Genomic DNA, 24,832 nt, shown 5'->3' on the forward strand with positions numbered 1-24,832 from the left:
GAGTAGTGCAGAAACGGAAGAAAAGTGCCTAAAAAGGATGTGTTTGTGCCAATATGTTCTTGGCGCCGGTGAAACTAGGAGGATTCATTTTGGCTTTTCTCCCCTTGGACCGCTAGATGCATAGATTTATTTATACTTCCTTGGAGGAAAGGGGAGAGGATTTTTGGCACAACAGCAGAGATAAATCCCTCAGCATGGAGAAGAGTTGTTCTCTTTAAAACAATAGGGTATCTTGGATGCTGCTTAAATTATTTAAAAAAAAAAAAAAAGACATTCTCCCTAGCACCAAAGTAAAAGCAAAATCCAACGCAGCCCGGTCCCGTTTCCAGGGTGGCCAGAAACTGCTGGGCGGGGCAGCAAGCTCGGGGTTCCAATCCCACCCCCTAGTCTAAGAGCTGATCCAGCCTTGTTCCTCCTCCCGCTGTAGACAGGGATTTGTTCTTCCGCGTTTCCCCGTTGGTTTCATTAAGAAAATCAGAAGTACAGCTCCCTGGGGGGGGAAAACCAGGACTGGATCAGCCGGCAACTTCAAGGGTAGCAGAGAAGCGATAAAATCCCCTTCCCCCGACGCAGCTCCTTTCACTTTGGAGGGATTGGGGGGGACGACGACCCTAAAAACTTCAACCCGTGATATGCTCCTGCTCCTCGAACTGCAGCGAGAGCCGAGCAGCCAGCCCGGACGTGGGCACCCCCGAGGGTCGCTGTCTCTTTAAGAGTGCCCCCTCCCACCCCGGGCTTGCCGCCAGCCCCGGGCCGGAGCCGTTCGGGTTCTGCGGGGCGGCCGCCACTCTTCAGTCCGCTCGGCAGATGGAGGCTGTGGGAGAGGGGAAGAGGAGGAGGGAGGAGGAGGAGCAGCCCGCACCTGAGGCCGAGGAACGGGGTAAGGACGGTTCGGGGCCAGCTCCCCTTTACTGCCCGCGGGGTAAGGGAGGGAGGGAGATCGGAACCTGTTCCTCCCCCCCCCCGGGCTGAACTTTCTTTCCCAGAACCGGACGCTGCCTGGCTGGCGCGCGGGACCTCTCTTCCTCCCAGCCGCCAGCTCGCCCTCTCTGGAGTCTCCCCGGCGCTGGCAGCTCCTCGCTGTGTCCCTTGGACCCGATGCCTGCATCTTGCCGTAGGACGAGGTCAGACTCGCACCCTAGGTCCTGGGGGGTTCATTCATTTTCACAAATCTGCCCTTTGCTCGCACACGGCAGCAGAGAGCGCCCTTCGATCGCCCCCCCCCCCCCGCCTCCGAGGATTTGATTTTATGAATTAGATTAGGAATATATATATATATTTTTTTTTTGCACAGAGTGCATCCCGTTGCCTTCGGTTTCACGTCTCGGGGGAAATCGTTTTCCCTTTGACCAAATAAAGCACCGCGGCTGAGTGTAGCATTTAGACGAATACCTGCGAAATGAAATCGATTTAAAAAAAAAATTAATAAAAAAACCCCCCCAAACCCTGGAATGCCAAAGCATAATCTTACAACAAAGAAACAAAAAAATGCAATGCATTCCTTTTAAAGTGAATAAAGGCGAAGAGAACAGATCAGCAGGAGAGGAAGCTTCCAGTGCTCCAAAATGCAGAACACATGGGGCACTGTAACTTTCCCGTAAGGCGGCAGGGCAGGCAGTTTAAAACTCTGCCCAGCCTGATCTGTTCAGTCTCCTATCATATTAATTAGATAGGAACTGGGTGGGTGTGTGTGTGTAAAAATTCTGCTATGCAGACATAGTGCTTCCTAGATCTCTCTATTTATACCTTGTGTGTCACCTTAGTAACCATCACCTATGAAAAAAAAACCCCTATTTCAGCAGCCAATCAACAAACTTTCACAAATCAATGCTGCTAAGGTTGGGAGTCCAAGACCATGAACTCCGTGAACTGTTCGGACATTTATTTCAGGGGGGCGGGGGATTATTAGTATTGGAGATGAAATTCTTCTAAGCCCAAAGGAAGAGCAGGATCTGGGGGTAATTTGTATCTGATGATCTTAAGGTGACCAAACAGGAGGATAAAGCAAGGGTAAAAGCCAGAAAGCTGCTGGGCTGCATGGGGAGAGGAATGGTCAGCAGAGAAAGGGAGGTGACATTGCCCCTGTGTAGGTGCCTGGTGAGACCTCATTGTACAGCTCTGGAGACCGCACCTGCAGAAGGATATAAATAGGATGGAGTCTCTCCAGAGGGAGGCTACTAAAATGGTCAGTGGTCTTCATCCTAAAACATATGGGGATAGACTTAAAGATCTGAACATTTGCCCTAGAGGAAAGGTGGGATATTTATTTATTTTATTTATTTGTTTTTATATACCGGTGTTTGATTTACATATCACATTGGTTTACAAATAAATTGAAAGGTGCGGGAAGGAAATCCTTTCATTTGACAGGTACAGTAAATGTTAGAGAATGATTAGCAGCAATATTGGTAACAGTGCCGAAATAGATAGGATAAATAATAATAATAGTGTAACAAAGGGAGCAGATAGAATAAGTAGTGGTCTAATAGTAGTAATTGGCATTGGAGTAACAGGGTACAAATAATAATAATCATTAGGTATCTTTTGTAGCAAAGACAATAATGAAATAGCAATGAAATAGTAGAAATAAATAGCATAAGTGGAATAAAATAAAATGGCAGTAATTGGCATTTGAGTAACAGGGGTGTATTTATTGCTGTGGTGGCGGTGGGGAGGGGGGAGGTTTGCTCTGAGTGGAGGGATAGGGTTTGGTTTCGGGTTGGTTCATGTGTGGTGATGGAAAGGCTTTGCGGAACAACCATGTTTTAAGATTTTTCTTGAAAGATTGAGTGGATGGATCTGTTCTTAGTTCTGTTGGGAGTTTGTTCCCTAGGATGGGGCCGGCAAGAGAAAAAGTTTGTTGCCTTGTTGATATCCATTGGGTGGCTTTAGGGGGCGGTGTTTGTAGGAGGCCAGAGTTTGAGGAGCGAAGATTCCGTGTGGGAGTATGGAGGAGAAGGGGGGTGGGCAGCCAATCGGTTGTGTTGTTGTGGATGATTTTGTGGATGAGGGTTAGAGTTTTGTGCTGTATTCGCTGAGGGATTGGAAGCCAGTGTAGGTCTTTGAGGATGGGTGTGATGTGGTCTGATTTCTTGCTGTTTGTGAGTGCTCTGGCCGCTGCGTTCTGGAGTAGCTGAATGGGTTTGAGGGTGGAGGCTGGGAGGCCTACTAGTAGGGCATTGCAGTAGTCAAGTTTAGAGAAGAGAAGAGCCTGTAGGACTGTTCGGAATTCTTGAGGGTATAGCAGTGACTTCAGCTTTCTTAGGATTTGTAGTTTGTAAAATCCGTCTCTTAGTAGGTTGTTGATGTGTTTCTTGAAGTTCAGTTGGTTGTCGAGAAAGATGCCGAGGTTTTGGACTGCAGAGAGTGTTTGGTTTGTAGGATGCTGTGTGGAGGGGTCGGTGGGGGTTTGCTGGATATGTATAAGATTTCAGTTTTTGCGTGATTGAGAGTAAGGGATAGTTGTGACAGTAGGTGCTTTATTGATGAAAGGTGGTGTGTTCGATGGAATCTTTGATTGGGAGTAAGATATGATAGAGACATTCACAGCCAGTGGACCAGGGTGCTAGAAGTGGGAGGGGCTGCAGAGTAGCCGGTAAGGGTGGCAGTTTTGAAAGGATGGATGAAATGAGAAGTGGCACGGGTGAGGCATGGAGCTGGAGGGTCCGTAGTTATTTCTAGAGATGAGCTTCGTTTTTTTCTACTGGTCGTTTTTTGAGTCGGCCGCTTCGGGGTAAAGTTCGTTTTTTGGAAAAACGAACGAAAAACGAAATGGGGGGAAAAACAGAATGGGGAAAAACGAAACGGGCCCAAAAAACAACGCAGGAAAACGAAAGTAAAAAAACCCCACCCCAAGCATTAAAATTTACTATAATACATTAAATACAACACCCCCCCCCACCATCCCGATCCCTCCCCAAGACTTACTAACATCTCTGATTGTCCAGCGGGGTCCTGCGAGCGATTTGCCCCTCTGTGCTGTCAGGCTGTCCGGCCTGCCTCGCATCAAAATGGCGCCGATAGCCTTTGACCTACTATGTCACAGGGGCTACTGGTGCCATTGGTCAGCCCCTGTCGCATGGTAGGAGCAATGGATGGCCGGTGCCATCTTGTGCTCCTACCATGTGACAGGGGCTGACCAATGGCACCAGTAGCCCCTGTGACATAGTAAGGGCAAAGGCTATTGGCGCCATTTTGATTACTGGCAGCCGACGGCGAGATCGCTCCCGGACCCCCGCTGGACCACCAGGGACTTTTGGCAAGTTGTTGAAATTGCCTAATTTGTGATAAACGAAGCACATCTCTAGTTCTTTCAGGACTTGGGGGTCATTTGTTGTGAGAGAGAGATCAAATGTCGACATCACTGCCTAGGGCACTGGAGTCATTCAAATATCTTAAAGGTTTCCATGCACAGGAGGGGAGCCTTTTTTGAGTGGAAAGAAGGCTCTAGAATGAGGGGTCATGCAATGAGGTTGAAAGGGGGTAAACTCAGGAGTAATTTTAGGAAATATTTATTTACAGAGAGGGTGGTGGATGCATGGAAAAGCCTCCCTGAGCAGGTGGTGGAGACGAGGACAGTCTCTGAATTCAGGAAAGCACGGGACAAGCACAGGGGATCTTTGAGGGAGTGATGGGAATTGTAATGCTAAATTGATTGGAGGGACGGGCAGACTGGATGGGCAAAACGGTCTTTTTTTCTGCCATCATGCTTCTATGTTTCTGGTGTTTAAAAAAACCCTCAAACTTCCCACTTAGCTGCATGCACCTTAAATAGATGGAAGACTTTGTGACAGGCGGAAGAGACGACCCTGGGAGACAGAGATTTAAACGTGGTTGGAATGGGGGTAATTGTAAGGAGAGGAGCAAACTATTTGTGGCAAAAGCAAGGGTAAAAATTTAAGAAAATATATATTGGTACACATAGAGGAGGTCTAGGAAAGAGAAAGGAGATGGAACGAAAAAAAGTGGGCTTAATTGTTTATTTTTCTCTCACTTTTTCATTTGATGGGACATTGACTGCTTTTTTTTTTTTTTTTTCCTCTTGTTTAAATATTTTCTTGGCTTGTTCATTACCACAGATGAATGTAGCTGAATTTTTAAGATTACTTCTTGGACTTATTTCTTTAAAACTTGCACGCACAGAAAAAAAAGAAGAAGAAATGGGCAGATTGTTAGTTTGCGGCCTCTTGCTAGTGCTGCTGCTGCTTTAAAGATCAGCTCTCGTATGTTTTTCTCAAAATATGTTTCTGGCTACATGTCCTGGCCAGGTTCAAGCCCTGCTGTAACCTGGGAAATAATAATACAATGACGTCTCCATGCTGCAGGGTCGCAGAAAGAAATGCGTCCCGTAGTGATGACAGCAGAGTCGGCGAGGCGACAGCTTGGTTCATTGTGATGGTGCCTGAGTTCAGCTCTCAGTACGGCTCTGTAATATAACGGTACAACTGACCACTGGGGCGGGGGAGGGTGAACGTTAAAGTCCCCGTAGGTATTTAATTGGTAGCTCAAGGCAAGTTACATTCAGGTACTAGAGGCGCTGTAGGTACTATAGAAGAGTATTTGGTGCCCCTGGCAAAGCTTTGGCCATGCGCCCTCCTCCCCTGACTTACCTATTGGCAGCAGCTCCTGCACAGCGCTCCCTTCTTTGGCAGCATTGGCTTTTCCTCTCCGGGCCTCATGCTGGTGGGATTTTGCCACCCCCCAAATATTTGGTGCTCTAGGCAATCATCTAGTTCGCCTAATGGGAGCACCAGCCAAGACTATAGGGATTGCACCAGCCAAAGCTTGCTAAATCCAAACCATTAGCCGTCAAAAGCAAAATATTGTGGCTTCTGGGTTAGTCCACATAAATATGGAGAAACGAGGCTTGAACAAACCAGTTGTAAGTGAATTCCTTTCTATTGGACTAATTCAAGACATCTGTGACTAGCTTTCAAGAGTCCAATAAAAAGGCACTGCCTACAACTGGTTTCTTCCTTATTTCTACCTATTCAAGAGTGAAACCCTCTTCATGGCCGCCCAACGATGGTATAAAACAAAAACCTGTTTTCATGCACCGATGTTATGCACTGGTCAGGCACATCCCACACTGCGCCTCTGCTAAATAACAGGTGACTATCTTCTGGGCAGGTAGGGGCCTACCTGACTCTAAAATGCCAGGCAAAGGGCTACAGGAGTCTCTTCTGCTTGCAACAGCCTGTGCTTGGTGACGTGGGCCCAGTTAACATAAGAGGCAATACTGTCAGACAGTGCTGGTTTGTAATAAATGTGTTTAGAATTCATGATGATAAATCTGAATCATCTGTTTTGTAATTGGAAAAGGAGTGGAATGTATGACAGCTGGGAATATAGCGCCTCGGCATTTAATTAAATCTTATCTTTTGATGTATGCACATTGTGGAGGAATAAAAGACTGAGAAATACCTGGATTAATACATCAGGCAGAGCAGAAAGGGTAGGGGCAGGAGGTTTGTAATCTAAGTAGGCTAAGGCAGAGCATGGGAAACTTGGGGAGAAGACGCTGAACCGTGGACTATGTTGCAAAGTATGCAGGGTGACCCATGCCAGGCATGGAAGAGACATTGAAATGAAGAGCACACTCATATTAGGAAAGATCAGGTGGCCGATGATGCCTTTCCTATGACATCCTAGTGGTCACAGAGCCTGTCAAGTCAGTCTCCTTGCCACTCCGTGGTAGCCATCCACTTGCCCCACTGATGGCTGTTGGTTCCATTTAGGCCTGTTACTGTCCTTGAAGTCCAGTCCTGCATGCTCTTTACTAGAATTTGCTCTTCATTTTCCGGCCTTTCTGTTGACAGCTGTCAATTATTCTTTAGCTCCCATTTGAATATGCCTTTCTATTAGCATCGTACAGAAAAGCCTTTGAAATTATACAGACGATGCAGGGCGTGATACCCAACAAATCAGTCTCTGCCAATTGGGTTAGTTGAGCCCTCCTAGTTCTGTCCCTCAGAACAAGATCTAAGACACACACCCCCACCCCCCTCCCACACAGGGCTCATCCCTTGGCGAGCTGGTTCTGCATCCTACTTTACGCTGGCCTTTTTTGTTATATCCCAATTATTCTAGACAGTTTTCTCGCTTTAAGAAAAGCAGAGCTACAAGTCAAAAATTCGGAATATTGAAAGGCTTGGTTCTTCTTCATGGCCTCCGTGCTTGGAAGAGAGGGAGAAAGCCCAAATGCAGAGGTGAGAGTATGAAACCTGAGCAAAATGTCCTCGGAAACGGAGCAGGCTGTGATGTTTGCCAGAGCTGCTGTTGGCACACAAGGGGACCCGTTTGGCAGAGTGGTTCTGCCTCGCCATCGGGAGCTCCAGGCGCTGTCTGGCTGGTTGGCCGTCTGCTTACAAGAGGCTGCGGTTGAGTTCTTAGCTTTAGGTTTAGCAGAGCCCAGAGGGGAGAGCTGGGCAGGGTAATTAGCAATCAGCATAAAGTTTCCCTGCCTCCAGGGAGAAAGCATTCCTTCCTTGATGTATTCATCTCTTGGGAGAAAGAGAAAAAAAGAAGAGAATTTTAAAGGAACAGTAAACTTTTCCTGGAGTTGGTGCTGTTTCGTGACATAATGTTCAGTGGGGGGATATAGAGGGGACACAGTGAATTTCAGGGTGGACATGCGCCAAGTGCCTTTCCCTCCTACCAATCAAAGTGATCCAACCAGGCTGGGGGGGGGGGAGGGGTAGAGACAAGCACTCCCCTGCCACCCCCCACACAGAGCCTCCTCCGCATATGTTGAAGGCATCTGTCGTCACAGATGTGCCCGCAGGAGCACGATGGCTCTTCTGTGGAGTCAGTTCTGGTCCATCCTTCTACCCCGACGACGTTACAGGATTACTTAGACCCTACCATAAATGTGTTGCCGTTTCACAATAGATTTGTTGCAGAAGGCTGAACATTATACAAAGTCACTGCTCTTACGTAGCAAGTATGTTATAGTATTTTAGGTATAAATATCTGTAATTGCAGCCTTTCATGAAAATTCAAAAGCCCTTAAACTCCAGCAGGGCAGTCGCTAGATAAAACGGTGTCTCGGGCAAGAGAGTTGCTTTCTGTTTTGGCTTCACATGCTCACGGATTCAGACTGACTCAAAGGGGTGATACCACATTCCCATTCGCCCTTCTGGTCCACCCTTTCCAACAGCCCTGCTCGCTGGATCTTTTACCGGGCTGGTTCTGTTTCTCACCCGTGGTCCCATTGAAAGTCAGACCCACCCTTTCCTGCTCCCTCCCACAGTGCTAATCTGATTGGGTTGTCCTTCCATATGGGTAGTTTCCATGTCTGATCAACCCATACACAGCAGCTATAAAAAAAAAAAAAATTGTCTGATAGCACCGAGCCAGTCCATGATTTATCCCACGACCTTTGTGGACTTGAGGTTCAAGGAAAGCAGGACAACGAGCCCGTAGATGCAGTGTGGCAAACCAGGAATGACTCAACTTTCGATGTTGACCCGGAACAGGTGGGAACGAGAGGATGCCAACGTTGAAGACGGCGGCCCACCCAGGGCTGCGCAGGTTTCGCGCTTTGCTGTAATCTCCCCAAGGAATCCTGGTGGCAGGAGTGCTGCGTTCCAAGCGTCTAACTTGAAATCAGACAGTTTTTGTTTAGCATCATTTGTTTCATTCCCCAAATCGGTGGTTTTAAATAGGGGTATTGGTAAATTTCTTTACATGGCAACTTCCTCCTAGTCCATGATGTTTCCAACTTCAAATTGGGGGTCCAGTGACATTCACAGCTGTCCATTTTTCTTCGCTCACCCAACGCCCGCTATCGGCCTATGTTGCAGCAACAGCCTTCAAGTAGGGAGCTAGGGGTTGTTGTGGCTCCCTTCAGTACCTGATACCCTTGCATTCTGAATTCCATCAGTAGGTGGTGCTGTTGTGCAATGGCCGGGACTCCCTCCTCACTGGAGGCTGTGACCACTGCCTTTGCGGCATCCCCCAATTCCCTGCCTGCCAGCCAGCTGAACAGAAGCCGGTTCTGGTACTCAAACACAGATCTCCCACTCTGGCAGGTAGCGCACAGCACTGTCACCAGGCCATGGCGGGTCAGCCCTTCAATCCTTCCTTTAAACTGAGTTTGCAAGGGTCTGGCCAAGTGATTAACTCTGAACTTGTTCCAGTGGAAATCAGCAGTCTTGTGATGTTGTCAATCAATGGTTTGGTCTGATCTTGAACTGGGGCATTTTAGTATAGTAGTGTAATATAATCCCAAGAGCATCTGTGAGTTTTCTTTTTTAAACTGTTAGTTTCTGCATTGCAGGTAAAGTCTATTCCTGTAAAAGGCTCTATAAAGTGGTAACACAGTCGCACTAAAAGACTTCCAAATATGAGCACGTTTTTTAGTTGTGTTTCCTTGTAGATTTCTTCTGCGGGAGCACCAGGTCAGCACAGCCAGGGTATTTTTTCCCTGGCGTTCGTGCCATGTTCCCATGCAGAGGGCGCTGGGGTGTCACAGGGTCGGCTCTGCTTCTTTTTATAGGAGTGCATTCTTTCCCTTGGTTGCACTGAAACGAAGGATTGAAACTTTATCCACGGTGAAGGATAAGTCCGTGCTTTTGCTTTGTAAAAGGGGGGAAGCTTTCCCAACTCTGTCAGACAGCAAGGAGAAGAGTGTTTTCTGATCGTGTGCGGTCCTGCAAGCAGAAGAGACAGGTCTTGTCCTGAGCTGGGGGGGGACGGGGGACCTGTTCATGGTACCATATCGATGTGCTGAGTTCTAGTGGCCAAACTAGCCCTGGAGGGATCCTGGTTGTGGGCAGGTCCGGGTCTCGCTTATTCTCCTGTCGGTCGTGCCCGGCTCACGTCCCCGTGCTTTCCGGTGGTTATTGTGACGCATTGGAGCTATAGAGAGGCAGGGAACAAGGCCTACGATGCCCGCCCGGGGGGGTGGGATGAACCTTCAGTTACAGGGCTGGAGGCTTTCCAGTGTCTGTGCTGACGCTATGTGACCTTTGACCTTAGACAAATCATCTAACATCCATGCACCTAACTTTGCCCGATTCTTGGGCTTGCTATTCACTAAGATTGATGTCTGATCTGCTGCTCGCTATAAAGCAGCGCCTTGAAAGCACATCACCTTCCTCACGCCTTTCTGTTCTTCCGTTTCTACCTCTGCATATTTTTTTCTCTCTTCAGTTTTTTGTTTTTTTTTTTTACATTTTTTATTTATGCATTTTCTAAATAATCTTAGATAGCAATACATGCGCATCATTAGAAGGGTCATACAGTGATATTTATCTTTTCATATTACATTTACAATTTCCACTATTAAAGCAAAAAAACATAAAGAAACTTTTTCATTGAATTACACAATATTATCAACCCGTTCTAAAGAAAATGGGAGAATCAATTTACTAGGAGCTGATACACGAGGAAAAACCTTTTAAAGAAATCAAGGGAGAGACGGCCTTAACATAATTAATCCCGTGACTGGATTAGTTAGCGCTTTGATTACTGGGGCAATGTGAATCGAGAAACGATCGCAACTGCTGCGGGTCAAAAAAATACATCTCTCTCTTTTTTTCAGTTTTCTGCCAGTTTTGCATTTTCACCTGCATTTTTCTTTCCCTTTTAGTCTTTTCTCTTAATTTTTCCTCACTGTGGCCTCCCCCATTTATTTTTCCAGATTTCTGTTCATTTTCATTTCTTGTTTCAAAACATAACCGGTGACCCCTCTCACCTCCCCCATTCCTCTTCTTGAAACCTGCCTATAATTTATTTAAGCATGAGTCACTTTTTCATCCTCTGCTTCCAAGCCCTTGTAAGGACTTTCGTTGTATTTATTGGGAAGCCTTTAAAAATCATGTGGCAGGGCTGAAAAAAATTCCTCCAGGTTTCAGCCACCGGCACAACGGCTCTGAGCAACCCAAGCCATGCCTGAAGGGAGCGCGAGAGACACAGACCTTGTTGGCACTGACCAGCTCTTGTGGCCTATTCTTCTTCTCGTCCTTGTCAAGCAGAACTGGACCATCTCAAGCCTGCTCCGTGGGTGTGTATTGAACACAGAGAGTGCCCTTGTGTGCTGGAAAAGCCCAAATTGGCCAATCTGATTGCCTGGTTTGGGCCTTCCTTGCAGTTCACACTCCCTCCACGTGGATTGTCCTCTCTGTTCATACTCCTCTTTCCTGCCTTGCTTTAGCTGTTTACTCCTAAGGGTGCACATAGTTCTGTGTCGTAGCACTAAGCAGATGTGCATCCATGGTGAGCATTTCAGTCTAGCTGACTTTGTGGGACACTAAACGGTGGCCATGGTAGTGAAGCTGTAGCTCAGAGGCCTCACGTGAGCTCCCTACGCAACACAAATGCTTCTTTACAAAAACTGGCAGTTCTCGGACTTTTTGGATGATAATTCAATTCTTGATCTCCCCCCCCCCCCCCCCCCTGCAATTTGGCTTCAGAAAAGCTTTAGGTACCCAGGTTCTCCTTCTTTCTCTCCTTGATTGACGTAGAAGAGGCCTCAATGCAGGTAATACATATGTTCTGGTCATGCTAGGTATTTCTTTGGCCTTTGACACACAGTCCTGTTGTATCGACTCCGTGATCTGCCTAAAACTGAGGTGTTATATCTCAGTCATGCCAGTTTGATGAACACCCCACAAGTCCTATCCTCATTGAAGAAGTTGCCACACGCTGTCAAAAGCTTGGGGGCTCTGATTGACTCTGAGCTTTCTGTTACTGATCAGATTAAATCAGTTGTACGTTCCGGGTTGCATAAATTACATTTGGTGAGGGGCCTTAAACCTCTTCTACCTGAGACTGATTTCCGATCACTGGTACAGGCCTTAATTATACCTTTACTTGACTATTGTAACTGTCTAGATATCAGCTACCAAAAATTTCCTTGAAAGCACAAAATGCTGCAGCTCGCTTGATTTCAGGCCGTTCAATCAGGGAACATTACCCCAGTGTTGAAAGACCTACGCTGGCTGGCTACCAATTGTTTTCAGAGTCAAATATAACATTTTTAAGCAAATATACAGGCTTTTGGCATTGGGCTGTTTTTGTTTTTCCTTGGGCTGATGCTTTACTACATCAGTATAATCCTTCCCGTATGTTAAGATCATCACGGAGAGGTCTGCTTGACATGCTTTCAGTGTGTCGGGCGCGATTCACTGATGGACGTGACCATGCCTTCTCCGAGTCAGCACCAGAACTCCATTCCATGTGAGCGAAGGGTTGTGTCCTGCTCAAAGACATTTACGGCTACGTTAAAAACGCACCTTTTTAGGTTGGCATTTGAATATCAGAAATTGTTAGGGGCATTGTGTCATTGTTTTTCAATCGGGAAAGCTCTTTTTTTTTTTTAATGTCAGAGGCAGTTAAGGGCTGTCATCTGAAAGGTAATGCAAGAGCAAAATTCATTCTTGTTCTTATGATTTTTGAATATCACACTAATTACGTATGTTTTATTGTTCACTGCCTAGAGCCATTGCATTGGTGGTATATAAATGTAATAATAAAACCCAAACGTGCATAAGTATTTGGGTCTGGTGATGCATCCTGGTCAGAGCACGAATAAAGGAAATTCAGACGCTCCAGTTGTAGTTCTACCTCTGCTGCTTGCTATGTGACCTTTGTAAGACCTTTTTGAAGGAACCCGTAGCCTCTTTGTATCCGTACTTCAGACATCCATGAGACTAAAAAATAAACCCAAGCAAAAACTTTCCTAAGAATGCCGTTACAGTTACATAGTTGATATTGGGAGAAAAAGACCAACTGGCCCATCCATTCCGCCCCGTTCTTCCCGTCATCATGGTTGAAAATCTTTTAAGTAGCTTCCCTGCGGTTCCTCTGGACCTCTGAGCAGCAATTCTAACAACAATCGCACATGACCCGTCCATCCTGGCTGTGATTTTGCAAAAGAAATGGCGTTCACTGTAAACCAATCAGATCTGACTCTGCTGGGAGGTCATTTGTGACAACATTCTGAACATGGCGGCTCCCAGGGGGTTACAAAGAAGGAACTTAAAACATGTACAAAATAAAGAGGGGGCAGATTCATTTATGATTGACACAAGGTGGACATTGCTATTAACTGTGCATAATTTTGAAATATTGTACAGGAGGCAAAAAGTACAGTTTTCTTTTGACCACCCTCTGTTTGTTTGAGCTAGGACTCAAACAAACAGAGGGTGAAAGGGATCCTGTCAGTTAGTGATTTATCCTGTAACTTAATCTGTCAGTACAGTGACATTCTGTTTTTAAAACTCTATTATGTTATGTTCCAGGTGTACAAAGTGGGATTGAGTTTGGTTGATATTTTGTCTTGTTTACCCCGCACCAGCTTGGTTTCCAGACTCATTGTGAGCTCCGCTCTTTCCACTGTATTGTTCTTTACTAATTAGTATCTTGCATTTTCTTTTACCCAGGATGTCCTGACAACCTGATGACTGTTAGAGGTACTGCAGCACATGAAGCCATGAAGAATCAAGAAATGCGCAAAACTAGCCAAACAAAAATTGGTCCTCGCTCCCTCTGGCACATCCGTAGAGCAAGGCGCAAAGCAGCTGCAGAGGTGGCCATCAAGGGGAAGCTCCGAATGAAATCACCTTCCGGGGCCTTCGTGATTCTAGGGGTTTTTGTCGTCCTGCTGGGCATGACCATTGCTGTCATTGGCTACTGGCCTCACAAAGGTCTGCACGCGGCACTTGATGACCCGACACGAAATACCAGCAGCACCGATAAAACGAATGAAATGAAGGCAGTGGCAGCCCTCTCTCGCAACTTTTCTAGCAATGATAGACTTAAATTGATTGGTCCTGTCATCATGGGGGTGGGGCTCTTTATTTTTATCTGTGCCAACACCATGCTTTATGAGAACAGAGACATGGAGACCCGTCTGCTAATCCAGCAAAGTTTATATTCCATGGCCATTGGCCTTCCTTCTAATGCAAGCGAGGAGAGTAAGTACTGTCAGAAGACTGATGTGTCTAGTGTGAAAACTAGAATTGAGGAGGGATTTTATGAGACTGATCTCTGTCCTGGTGCCCTCCAGATCTTCTTAAGTCCAGGAAAGAGATGGGCTGAGTCTTTTGTTCCGAATAAGCTTCAAACAACAGCTCAGTTGCTTCATCAGAATGGCATCTCGCCATCCATCTCTCTTCGTAGCATCCAGTCGGACTCTTGCAACTTTGGTGAAGGGGCCCACCGTCTTTTGTTTACGCATGGAGAGTCGATAGTGACCTCAACTGTGAATACCTTGTCGCTTCCTGTCATTAAACTTAACAACTGCCTTATTGAAAGTTCAGATGTTTCTCAGTTGGCTAACGATGAGGAAGTTGAATGTCCCAAGGAAAGGGATGATAGTTTCAACCGTTCCTGGAACCTCTTACCAAAAACTGATGGCTGTTCAAGTGGGAAAGGCCTTAATGGATGCCATGTGGTTATCAATGTGGAACATTTACCTCGGACCAACACTCGGGTTAAAGGGCTCTTGACCCCAGAATCTGCTAGGAAACAGTTTAGTTCAGAAATTCACCTAAATGTTGCTGGTCATTCTAAGTCTGTAGACCTTAGCAGGCGAGGAAGCAAGTCCATGACACCAGCTGAAGAACGGAAGAACAGGAGCTGGCCTAGACTTGACCGCATCAGTCTCATTGGTTACACTAAACTGGAAAATACAGAGGACTCTGTGGATAAATTATTGGACCAGTTTACGCAGGAAAATAGCAAAGGAGAAAGGACTAAGCAGATCTCTGGCGACATGGCTTGAAGACGTTTAATATAAAGGAACACATTTGCCCACAGATAATCCATACTGCTCTTTTCAGAGACTTCAGAACTGTTTCTCAGAGACTTATTTTGCAAGGATCCATGTTGCTGACATTCCAATACAGTTCTTATTTCCATATTCTTTGCATTGTATGGTCGTCTTTATTTACTGTCCTCTTGCCCTTTCTTTGCTGTCTGTAGTATTTTGAATGAGGCCCTGTGTACTTTGAGCTGGCTGGACCATTTTGGTCCTTATCTGCCGACATTTAATTGTTACTATATAGCTTCAGATGGCTCTCTAAGGTTCATTAGTAAACATTTAAAAAATTGAAATGTATTTAATATTTTAAAATTACATTTCTGCTCCCATCATTTCAGTTCTATTATGCATGACGCCTTAACGCTGCAGATCTGGGAGAAATGTTGTTGTGCTGCCACTGAGCATCCTCTGTTTAGGTAGAGGTTGACCAGCGGTACTCCAGGACAGTAGGGACAAGCGGGTCCATCCGTACTGTGTCTCCCTCTCATCCAAACTAGTCTGTAACGTGAAAGACTTATTATGCTTGACAGAGAAGAGCGGAACACAAATTTCTAAATGTTTTCAAATGGCTTACTGGACTGTACTAGTTTTGCCTTTGAGTGACCTAAAGCTCTGCGGCTACCCTTAATGTTGTAGGTTCTGAAGGCCCTCAGTATAGCCTATGGCAAGAAGAATGCATTTTAAAATAGACACCACCATGCAATAAAATATAAGAGACCGCCAGAACAGGAAGATGGGGCTGATTTAGATTCTCAGGTACATTTTAGTAGGATAAATCATTCAAGTTTGTGTGCATTGGGAAGAGAGCTTCCTCTCATTGGAGCCAAAGCTGATTAGGTCTCGTTGAGGAATGGGCTTTAGATTGCTCTGCTGCTCTGAATAAGTGAGGTCTTAACGCAATAAGCCTTGCATAAAAATGTCCATCCAAACTGAGTGCCCATTTTTTTTTTTTTTAAACGCATGCACAGTCACATCTCCTGGGTGCCCGATGCAGTAGGGTAAAGAGGTGCCGCGTTAAAAAGAACACACTAGGGATCAATAGTGCGTCCCTAGCGTGTCCTTGGGGTCGGGCGCCCAGGAGATGTGGCTGTGCGCACAGCCAAGGGTTGGGAAAACAGATGCTGGTAAATCGAGCATCCATTTTCCTACGCTGGTCGCGGTGAAGACTCTCTCTTTCTTTTTTTTTTTTTCATGTTGCTGCTTTCTGTGATTCCTCCTACTTAGTTTCGTGATGATACTATAAGTAGGAGGAACCAAGGAAGCAGGATTTTTTTTTTATATGTAGTGAGCCCTTGACCCTTGGAAAGACTTAATGAGTCGGGCGCATGGCAACTTTGCATCGGGTGTTACCCTAGCACATCCAAACGCTGGTGAAGCTGTGCGCTAGCCTGGGCACGTGCTATTGCATCGGCCTGAATGTTGGCAGACAGTTGGGTGAAAGGTCACCAAGTCCTCAGGAAGAGGCAGATTCTGAGCTCCTGCAGTACAGAGTTAACCTGATTAGATGGGGAGACAGAACGCAGTTAGAGATCGTGGTTCCTAATCCCAGCTCTGTAAGTTCTGTGGACCCTGAAGAAGTCCTTGTGATGGAGGTGATACTCGTATTGTTGTTTTTTTTCTCGCAGGTCAGTGTTTGGCACGGGCCATGGGTGTGATCTCCGTCTCTCGTGCGCTTCTTCGTACTTGCAGAGTGCCAGGGAAAGCTGCGGCTCACAAAGTGTCCTCGGTGCTCTGGTCTCTTGTGTTGCTACGGCAGGGACTGCACAATCTCACACTTGTTGCAGAATTGTATGCAGGGGTCTGGGTCCAGCTGGCCGGGACGGGGCACATCATTGGCCGGCAGGGGGAGGAGCAGAGCAGGGGTGGCTCAAGTCAGGCCGTCCTGTATGGTGCCCCACAAGGCTGAGTTGGGTCCCGGGTACCAGAGGAGGAGGAGGATGCAGCCTGAGGCACTGCTGTTGCCTTCCTCCTACTGCCAACTGATCAGTGCAGGGAGAAGGGGATTAGGCAGGTGGGAGGAAAGACAGAAGGTGACAATCATGGGGGGGAGAGGAAGGAAACCTGGTGGGGGAGGGTAAGAGGAAGATATAAGGGACAGATGGGGGGGGGGGGTGTGTGAAAGGAGATTAGAGATGGGTGGGGAAAAGGGGATGAGCACCAAGATGCACCTGTGTCAGACGGGTTTGGCACCAGGTGGGGAGTGGGAATGAGAGAGGGAATCCCCCCCCCCCATCTTTCCACTATCCCTAATCCTCTCATCTCTGATCTCCCCCCTTCCCCCCCAGCTCCAGTTCTTGCTCCCTCCTCTTCTCCTGCGATTCTCCTTCCCTGTACCAGTAACTGATTCCTTTTCCTTTCACTCCAAAAAAACCCCCCAAACTGAACCCCCCCCCCCAAAAAAAAAAAATTATGGAAACAAATAAGAGAAATGTGATAATGACTAAGTGAAGTTAAAAAGGTATCATTTCAATATGCAAACCTTTCTAACGCTTGCTGCAGGAATCTGGGGGTGGTGGGGGTAATCGCTGACGTTCTTTTAACCAGTCCGAGGGCCACCCCAGATAATGGCGCTATTCCTGTATCTCTCTGCCACGTTGTCCGGGTTTCTGATTGCATCTCTTTGTACGTGATCATCGTCTGCACTACAGAATAACCGTTTCATCCTGATCCTTCCCGTACCAATGCTGTTCGTGTGTGTGTGTGGGGGGGGGTTTGTTTTTTAAATACTTTTATCGTAGTCTGGTTTCTAACATCGAGCTTGGTTATTGGTTGGAAGGGGAATGTCCCAGGTGATCACAACCTCTTCATTCTCTGCAGTTCCGTCAGGGTCATGACCCCAGTGTTTCCCCAGTGTTCTAGGGTTTTCACAGTTTCCAGTGGATGAGCCGTGCCACCTTATTGTGCCTTTCTGGGTTCAGGCTCTCCAGCGTACTCTCGGATACGCTTTGCGACTGAAGCCGCCATGCAGTGTGTTAGCCAGGGCACGCACACTCGCCAGAGGACTGGGAACCTGCTCCCTATTTTCTCAGCTCCCACTTAATTCAGATTTGGTCACAGGCTTGCTTTACACCGGCAGCTTTTCTCTGATTCCTTCCTTGGTGGTTTTTTTCTTGTTAAGGACTCAAGGGAAAGACCAAAAGTTGTGATTCATCCAAGAGCTGCCCTGCTTCTCAGTTTTTTTTTGTTTTTTTTTTTAATTTTTGTGCTTTTGGTTTTCTAAGCCACCCCAGTTCTTTGAGCTCAAAATTCCCACGCAGGACACTTCTTAAAACTGAGAGTGGTTCCTGGGTGAACATGCATTTGTGTAGTCTGTGCTGTATATCCAGATGCACAACGCTGCATGGGGCCTGGCAGGAAAGAGGCAAAACACAGATGTGCATTTAAGCAGCAGCTGATTTATATTTAGGATTTGTAGGGTGTTATGATTTTTTTTTTTTTTTTTGCCCAGCAGTTTCGTCCTGGTTATTTGGGCTGTCAGCCTCTGGCAAGGTTATAGCACCACTGGTTAGGGTCTCCCCCTCCCCATATTCATTTTAAATTCCTCTTCTCCCATATACCCCGGCCTTACAGCAACAGTGGTTTGCCTTAGGGCCACTCACTGTGGGTTTGGTATGCATGCACTGTGAGTTTGGCCACTAGGTGTCAGCATTATGCAATGGACAAGATACCCTCCTCCTCCTCCCCATGTGCTGTGCCTCTGCAGCATCACCAGCTCCATAGGAGCAGAAACCAGGGCTGGGAACCGAACCCGGATCTCCCAGATGGCAGTGAGCAGAACTTCCACTGAGCTGCCATCTGACCAACCCTGGTTTAGATGTTAACAGGTTGCTCTATGGAGCCCTCAGTCCTGACTTGCAGTGAGACCCACACACCGCAGATCTGTCAACGCACTTCAGTTCTGAGCCGCAGCATTTGTTCCAGTAATGAGACTCTGCTCTTCTCCCCCCCTCCCCCATTCACAGCTGCTGCTACTACTGCTGCTTAACACTTCTATAGTGCTACACGATATATGCAGCACTGTACAGGTAACACACAGCTCTGCCAATAATTCTGACCTATATTCTTATCCTGCCATTCCACTACTGCATCCTGTGCCAATGCACCTCCCTCCTATCCTGCAGCATCTCCTCCTCTTCCAGTCCAGCCCCCCCCCCCCCCCCCCCCCCAACTCTGACAATGCCTCTCACTCCTACCTTGCAGGACCTCAGCTCCTTGGATGCATTAGGTCCTCCTGGGCAGATGGTCAATAGTTGCAAGCCATATTCTGTTTATATATTTTTGCTTTTTACAAAATCAAGCATTGAATAATAGAGTATTGGAACCAAACTCATTTTACATGTGACAAACCAGCTATAAAATCCACCCCGCTCTCTTCCTGTCTCCAGAGGTGATATAGCATTGCATTAAATTACTCTGCCTCTGCGTGGGCCAGTATCTTGATTTCACACACTGCAGCAGACGCCAATAAGATAAAATACAAGACAGTCTTGAGCGCTATTCTGCCTAAATATGAAAAAAAAAAACAAAAAACCATTTGCAGGCTTGGCTCCTCCCCCAGCTCTCTTTCTGCTTTTGCTATCATGGGGGGCTTTACAAGGGGGATGATTATCAAGATTTTCCCATAGGTAGGTGAGGGGTGTTGCTTGGTGCCCTGTGGTATTCCTGAGTGAGGGATGACCCTTTGGAACTGTGGAGCAGGGAGATATTTGTTTGTGAAGGGGCTGATCCTCCACATGTTGCGCTAGCAGTGATGCCCAGCCCAGCCCAGCCCATGGGACGCACCCAGTCAGTCGGGTTTTCAGGACACCCTCAGTGAATAGGCATGAGAGAGATTTGCGTACAAGAGAGGCAGTGCATTCAGATCTCTCTCATGCAGATTCATTGTGGATATCCTGGAAACCAGATTGGCTGGGTGGGTCCTGAGGACTGGGCTTGGAGAGAGGTTTTCTCCATATGCAGCCAAGCTCCATTTAACTCCTCTGCAGCCTTCCGTTTAATTTCCTTCTGTTTATGATGCTGGGATTTTCGTTTTCTAGCAAGCACGAACAATTTCTCTGTCTTTTTTTTTTTCCTCCGTTGCTTCCTATGGAGTTGGGGGGCACAGAAGTGGTTTGGAATGTATTTAAACGAGGCAGTGCGGTAACTGAAGTGTGGGCCAGTGTTGTTGGCCTCGTGCACTCAGTTTAAGCTGACATCATGGTAGGAGCATACTCTGCAATTCCTCCGCCCAATTCTGAATGCCAGTGGTGGCAGGAGAGCAATTCGGCACATAAGGGCATCCCTGGGGATGGCAGGAGAGAATCAGGGTGACCACCCCAGCCCCCATGGGTCAGCCACCTCTGGCAGACTGACGGATGTGCTGCCCCCTTACAGTAAAGTCTTTCCTTGCTGTGCCGAAGGCCATGATTGCGGCCTCCTCTCCCCCAGCAGGAGAACACAAGACTTTATCTGTGTCAACTTCCACCTCTGCCCGCTTCACTATGAAATCTGACCTGGGGAGGGGGTACCATCCAGTCCCTTAAGACTACAGAGGGATTGTGCAGCAGTAGGAGGAATCAGACAGCTAAGAAATGCTACTCTCCAGCTCGGGAAGACTGCGCCGCCGAGGATGGGAAAAAGGCCTGAATTGGTGGGAGGAGACCTGAGCAGGCAGATTTGCCCTGGGGTTAGGTCCCATGCCCCTCCTAGGGTTAGTCCTGTCTGCACAGCAGGATGGGGGCGAGATAAGGAGACTCCTGCTGAAGGCTGATCATACATTACAGAAGCCCATGGGGGTCTGGACTAAAATCTAAAATATCAGGGCCAATGCAGTTTTTCCCAGAATCGTAGGTCCTCTGAGCAGTGTTTCCTTAACATAGAGATTGTGATTATTTTGGTTTCTTGACTACTCCAAATGTTTCTTTTTTTATTTAATGCAATAGTCCTGCTTTTGGATAAACTGAACGCTGCGTGAGACTGAAGGATGTTTGCTAGAATGAAAGCAGCACCATTTCACCAATCCCTATTTACTGTGCCTCTGCTGGCTGTAGCCACTCATGATTTTGGCACGTCTCCCTCCTTTGTGTGCAAAGCAAAAACCCAGAATAGGCATCTCTGCACTTAAGTTGTGAGGTCCACATCCAGAACAGGTTAGGCAAGAATTGTGAGACACGTTTATGGTGCGAACGCTTGGCCTAGGGAGAATAAAGGTCCTCTTTGCTCCTCTCCTTCCTTTGATAAAGCGGGCAGTCAGATAGACCCTAGGGGGTCAGAAGCAGGTATTGATTACTTTCTTAATGCCCGAATGAAGACGAAATATTATAGGCTCCTGGAGTGCTCTGCCAATGCGCTGGCTTCTCCCTCTCTTCGCATTCTGACATTTGATCTTCTGCTGAAAGAAATTCATTTTGAAAAGGCTCACAAAACAAGTTTCTGCAGTCTAAATACCGAAATTCAAGGCATGGAGTCCTGTAAGCGATCGATCGGTTTGTTTACGGAAGAACTGGCCACTTAATCCATCAGAAGTGTGATGACGTTGCTTGCAAAACTGGTCAAAGCTCCATTAAGAGTGAACGTGATGGGTTTAAGGGAGTAACCCGTGGAGACCAAGATTGATCCATTTTGCAAGGCAGATTTCTGTTTAGACGGATAATTATGTCTCAGGACCCTTAGGTTTACTGGGCTCTGCCATGCCTGGCTCCTGCCATCCTTCACAGCTCCCAGGTTTCAGTACGTGCAAACTTTAACCATGCGTTTAATGCTAGAAATGGAGAGAGATTGCCTGGCTCTGCAGCGTATTGTGATGTTGCTGGAAGGCGAGGTTTGGAGGTGCTTTACCGGGCACTTTCTGACCAGCTTTGGTCACTGACTAGCTGGCTCCTTTTTGTCAGGACTGGCAGACCCCATCCTAGATTTGCTCCCATTACGAGCATGAACTTTAGAAGTCTGCTTTTCTTTTCCCTTTTTTTGACCCAACTATCTTTTTTTTTTGTTTGTTTCCTGCTCCTTTTGGACTTCCAGCGCCCTTGGATTTAGACTCTGTTGGGCAGTGGTGCCGTGAGCCTTCGTTCTCAACCACCCCAGGGTATTTTCCCTGTTCTGATAACCTTCCCCAGCCCAGCTAGTGCAGTCATGGTCCTTGGCTGGCAGCCTGGGTCTGTGATTCTCTCTGGAACCTGCTACACGTATATCCTAGTTCCAACCAGTAGGTGTCACTGTTGAGCAGTGGCAGAGACTTTCTGCACCAGGGGACCTGCAAAATCCTCAGCCCCCCTTGGAATCAAACCTGGCCTGTATTGGGATATTTCCTACAGGCCTGCCACACGATAAGACAAAGTACCGCCTCTGAGCCACGTGCCTTTTTTTTTTTTGTTTTTGGTGGGGGGGGGGAAGGGTGGAAGGGAATCAGAATTGTATCTCCCTGCATGCAGTGGGGCAAAACCAGGACTAGACCTGCCTGACTTGGCAAACAGTGTCAGAGGGTCACCTTGCAGACTACTTGAAATTCAGATTCCTAAGCCTGTGTTATTCTGAAATTTAATAGGAACAAGGTGGTGACAGCGCATTTCTGTAGCAGGGTTTTCCAAAGGTGACCCCACAGCCAGTCGGGTTTTTAGGATATCCACAATGAATATTCATGAGGTAAATTTGAATATAGTGGAAATTTGTCTTGCACATTCATTGGAACTTCCTGAAAGCGGGTCGGGCTTTGCAATCTCTGGGATAGGTTTGGGAGGCCTTAAACAAAATATATTCTGCCGGGAAGGAGAAATGAGTGGGGGCCACTTTACCTGAGCAGGTCCTGTGATTTTTAACAAGATGTGGAATAACACCCACAGCTCCAGCTGCAAGGTTATGTACTTAAATGCCTTTCACACTTTCTGTTTTCATGCTTGTAGAGTGTAATGAAATAATCACTTGAAATATGATCCTCTGGATACGAAACATGATTAAAGGAGATTTTGCTTGCCGCTAATAGGAAAAATGTACTTTCCATATTGTGCAGACACAAGTACCATGAAATCCATCCAAGGGGAAATAATGTGAATGGATGGATGAAAGAAGAGAAACAAAGACTTACAGGCCGATCCAGTAAAGCGCGGCCGCGGTTACCCTGCTTCTAACCTGCTTCTAACTCACAATTTGGCCGCGTAAGTCCAACCCGTGATTCACTACCCCTTTAAACTCATCCTTACCGCTTCTTTAAATCAACCGGTAGCCCTTTCCGCCCGCAGCATGTATATGAGATGTAAACGCTCCGATTAGCTATTCCCTCCCATACAGCAAAGTGCGCCCTGATTATCTCCTGTTTAACCTGTAGTTTTGCCGCACGTTTAACCTGCTAACTTACCGCCTACCCTTACCTCTGCGTTAGTGTGGCGCGTCGGGTCAGAGAGACGAAATTTCATGGGCAAACCACCCCCTCACCCCCCGGGACCCTTACCCTGGCGTTAGTGTGGTGTGACAGCAATAGGCAGGCTCCGGTCAAAATCCCCCCCTCCCGAAGCAAGGCGCAGGGCGAAAATTGACATGTCATTAAAACAAAAGTAAATAAAGTATAATAAAAGTAAACTTACTGCATGTGAATTTCCTTTGAACAGTCCTCTCTCCTCCTCCCGAGGCACGTACTGCGGCTCACCTGCCTCCCAGGGGCAGCTGGCGGCGAAAGCGGCGGGCGAAAGTGAATAAATGCACGCCCGTACGCAGCGGGAGCCGGCGGGCGTGCATTCATTCACTCACCTTCACCGGCGGGCGTGCATGCATCCAGCGGCGAAAGCGGCTTCCAGCAGCCCCCGCCGGCGAAGGTGAATGAATGCACGCCTGTGCGTGCAATTTGGTCGCTCAAGGCGTGCGACGTCGGCGTTTGCTAATGCACTGCCTTGAGCGCCCAAATTGCACACACAGGCGTGCATTCATTCACCTTCGCCGGCGGGGGCTGCTGGAAGCCGCTTTCGCTGCTGGCGAAGGTGAGTGAATGAATGCACACCCGGCGCGTACGGGCGTGCATTCATTCACTTTCGCCCGCTGCTGTCGCCCGCCTCGGGAGGAGGAGAGAGAGAGAGGACTGTTCAAAGGAAATTCACATGCAGTAAGTTTACTCTTATTACACTTTATTCACTTTTGTTTTAATTTTCACGCTGCCTTGCTTCGGGAGGGGGGGGAGAGGACTCTCAATCCCCCCTGGTACCTGCCATTTCAAACGTCATTTGAAATGACCGGTACCAGCGCACCCAGGATACTGTATAGGTGCTGTATAGCGCTCTATACAGTAAAATGGATTGCGCGTGCCTAACGCTTCACGGACGCTTCTTGGACGCAGCTTGCATTTGCAAGCTATCTAAATACAGTATCGAGCGGTAGGTGATCCGAACTGTGTGTGCGGCAAACGCGGGTGTGCCTGGCCATAACGCACCTCTTCCTACCGCTCCTTACTGTATCGGCCTGTTAGTAAGGGAGAATATTTGTAGGAGGGGCGTGGGACAGCCGCAGGAGTTTTGTTAGCAGGTCTGTAACACACAGTAGTGTGCCAAATCTGTAGTTTGACCACTATAGTGTGCCAAATCTAGTGTTAGCACAAGAACACCTTTCTGTAGTTTTATTACAAGAATACTGCGCTATGGTGTGCCAAATCTACAACATTACCCCCAAAATGCTGCACTCCATCAAGAATATTGCACTAGTGTGTGTCAGCTCTATGAATGAATGCTGCACTTCAGTGTGCCAAGCCTGCAGCATTGACGTGGACACAACGGATTATGGCACTATGCTTTTGCTAATGATGTGCCAATGTTTTGCTATAGGCAAAGCAACATCAGGATTCACAGGTGCAGAGGCCATCACGATGCTGCTTTAGAGCTGGGAGGGGAGGGAAGTGGAATCGACACAGTAGTAAAACTTTGCATGATTTGGGGATGGTTCTAGCTAAAGATGTGGCTTAGTTGCCCCAGATGTGCAAGTCACATGTGTCTATTGCTTCAGGGCACACAGGGTGCCCCACAGGTGGGTGTGTGGGGGGGGGGCAGATTTCCTTTGATTAAACACTCTTTCAGTAAAGAACCTACTTCACAGCCACCCCTTGCTGCC

The 24,832-nt window shown here is 47.3% G+C and overlaps 1 protein-coding gene across 1 annotated transcript; it reads left to right on the forward strand.

Moving 5' to 3' along the window:
* The first annotated feature begins 466 nt into the window (after nt 1-466).
* On the forward strand, nt 467-14,869 carry TMEM200B (transmembrane protein 200B). Its single transcript, XM_029571872.1, has 2 exons — nt 467-880; nt 13,389-14,869. The coding sequence occupies exons 1-2, from the start codon at nt 808-810 to the stop codon at nt 14,729-14,731; spliced, it is 1,416 nt and encodes a 471-aa protein (XP_029427732.1). The 5' UTR covers nt 467-807; the 3' UTR covers nt 14,732-14,869.
* The last annotated feature ends 9,963 nt before the right edge of the window (nt 14,870-24,832 follow it).

This window comes from Rhinatrema bivittatum, chromosome 11, assembly GCF_901001135.1.
Source record: "Rhinatrema bivittatum chromosome 11, aRhiBiv1.1, whole genome shotgun sequence".
Lineage (NCBI taxonomy): Eukaryota > Metazoa > Chordata > Amphibia > Gymnophiona > Rhinatrematidae > Rhinatrema > Rhinatrema bivittatum.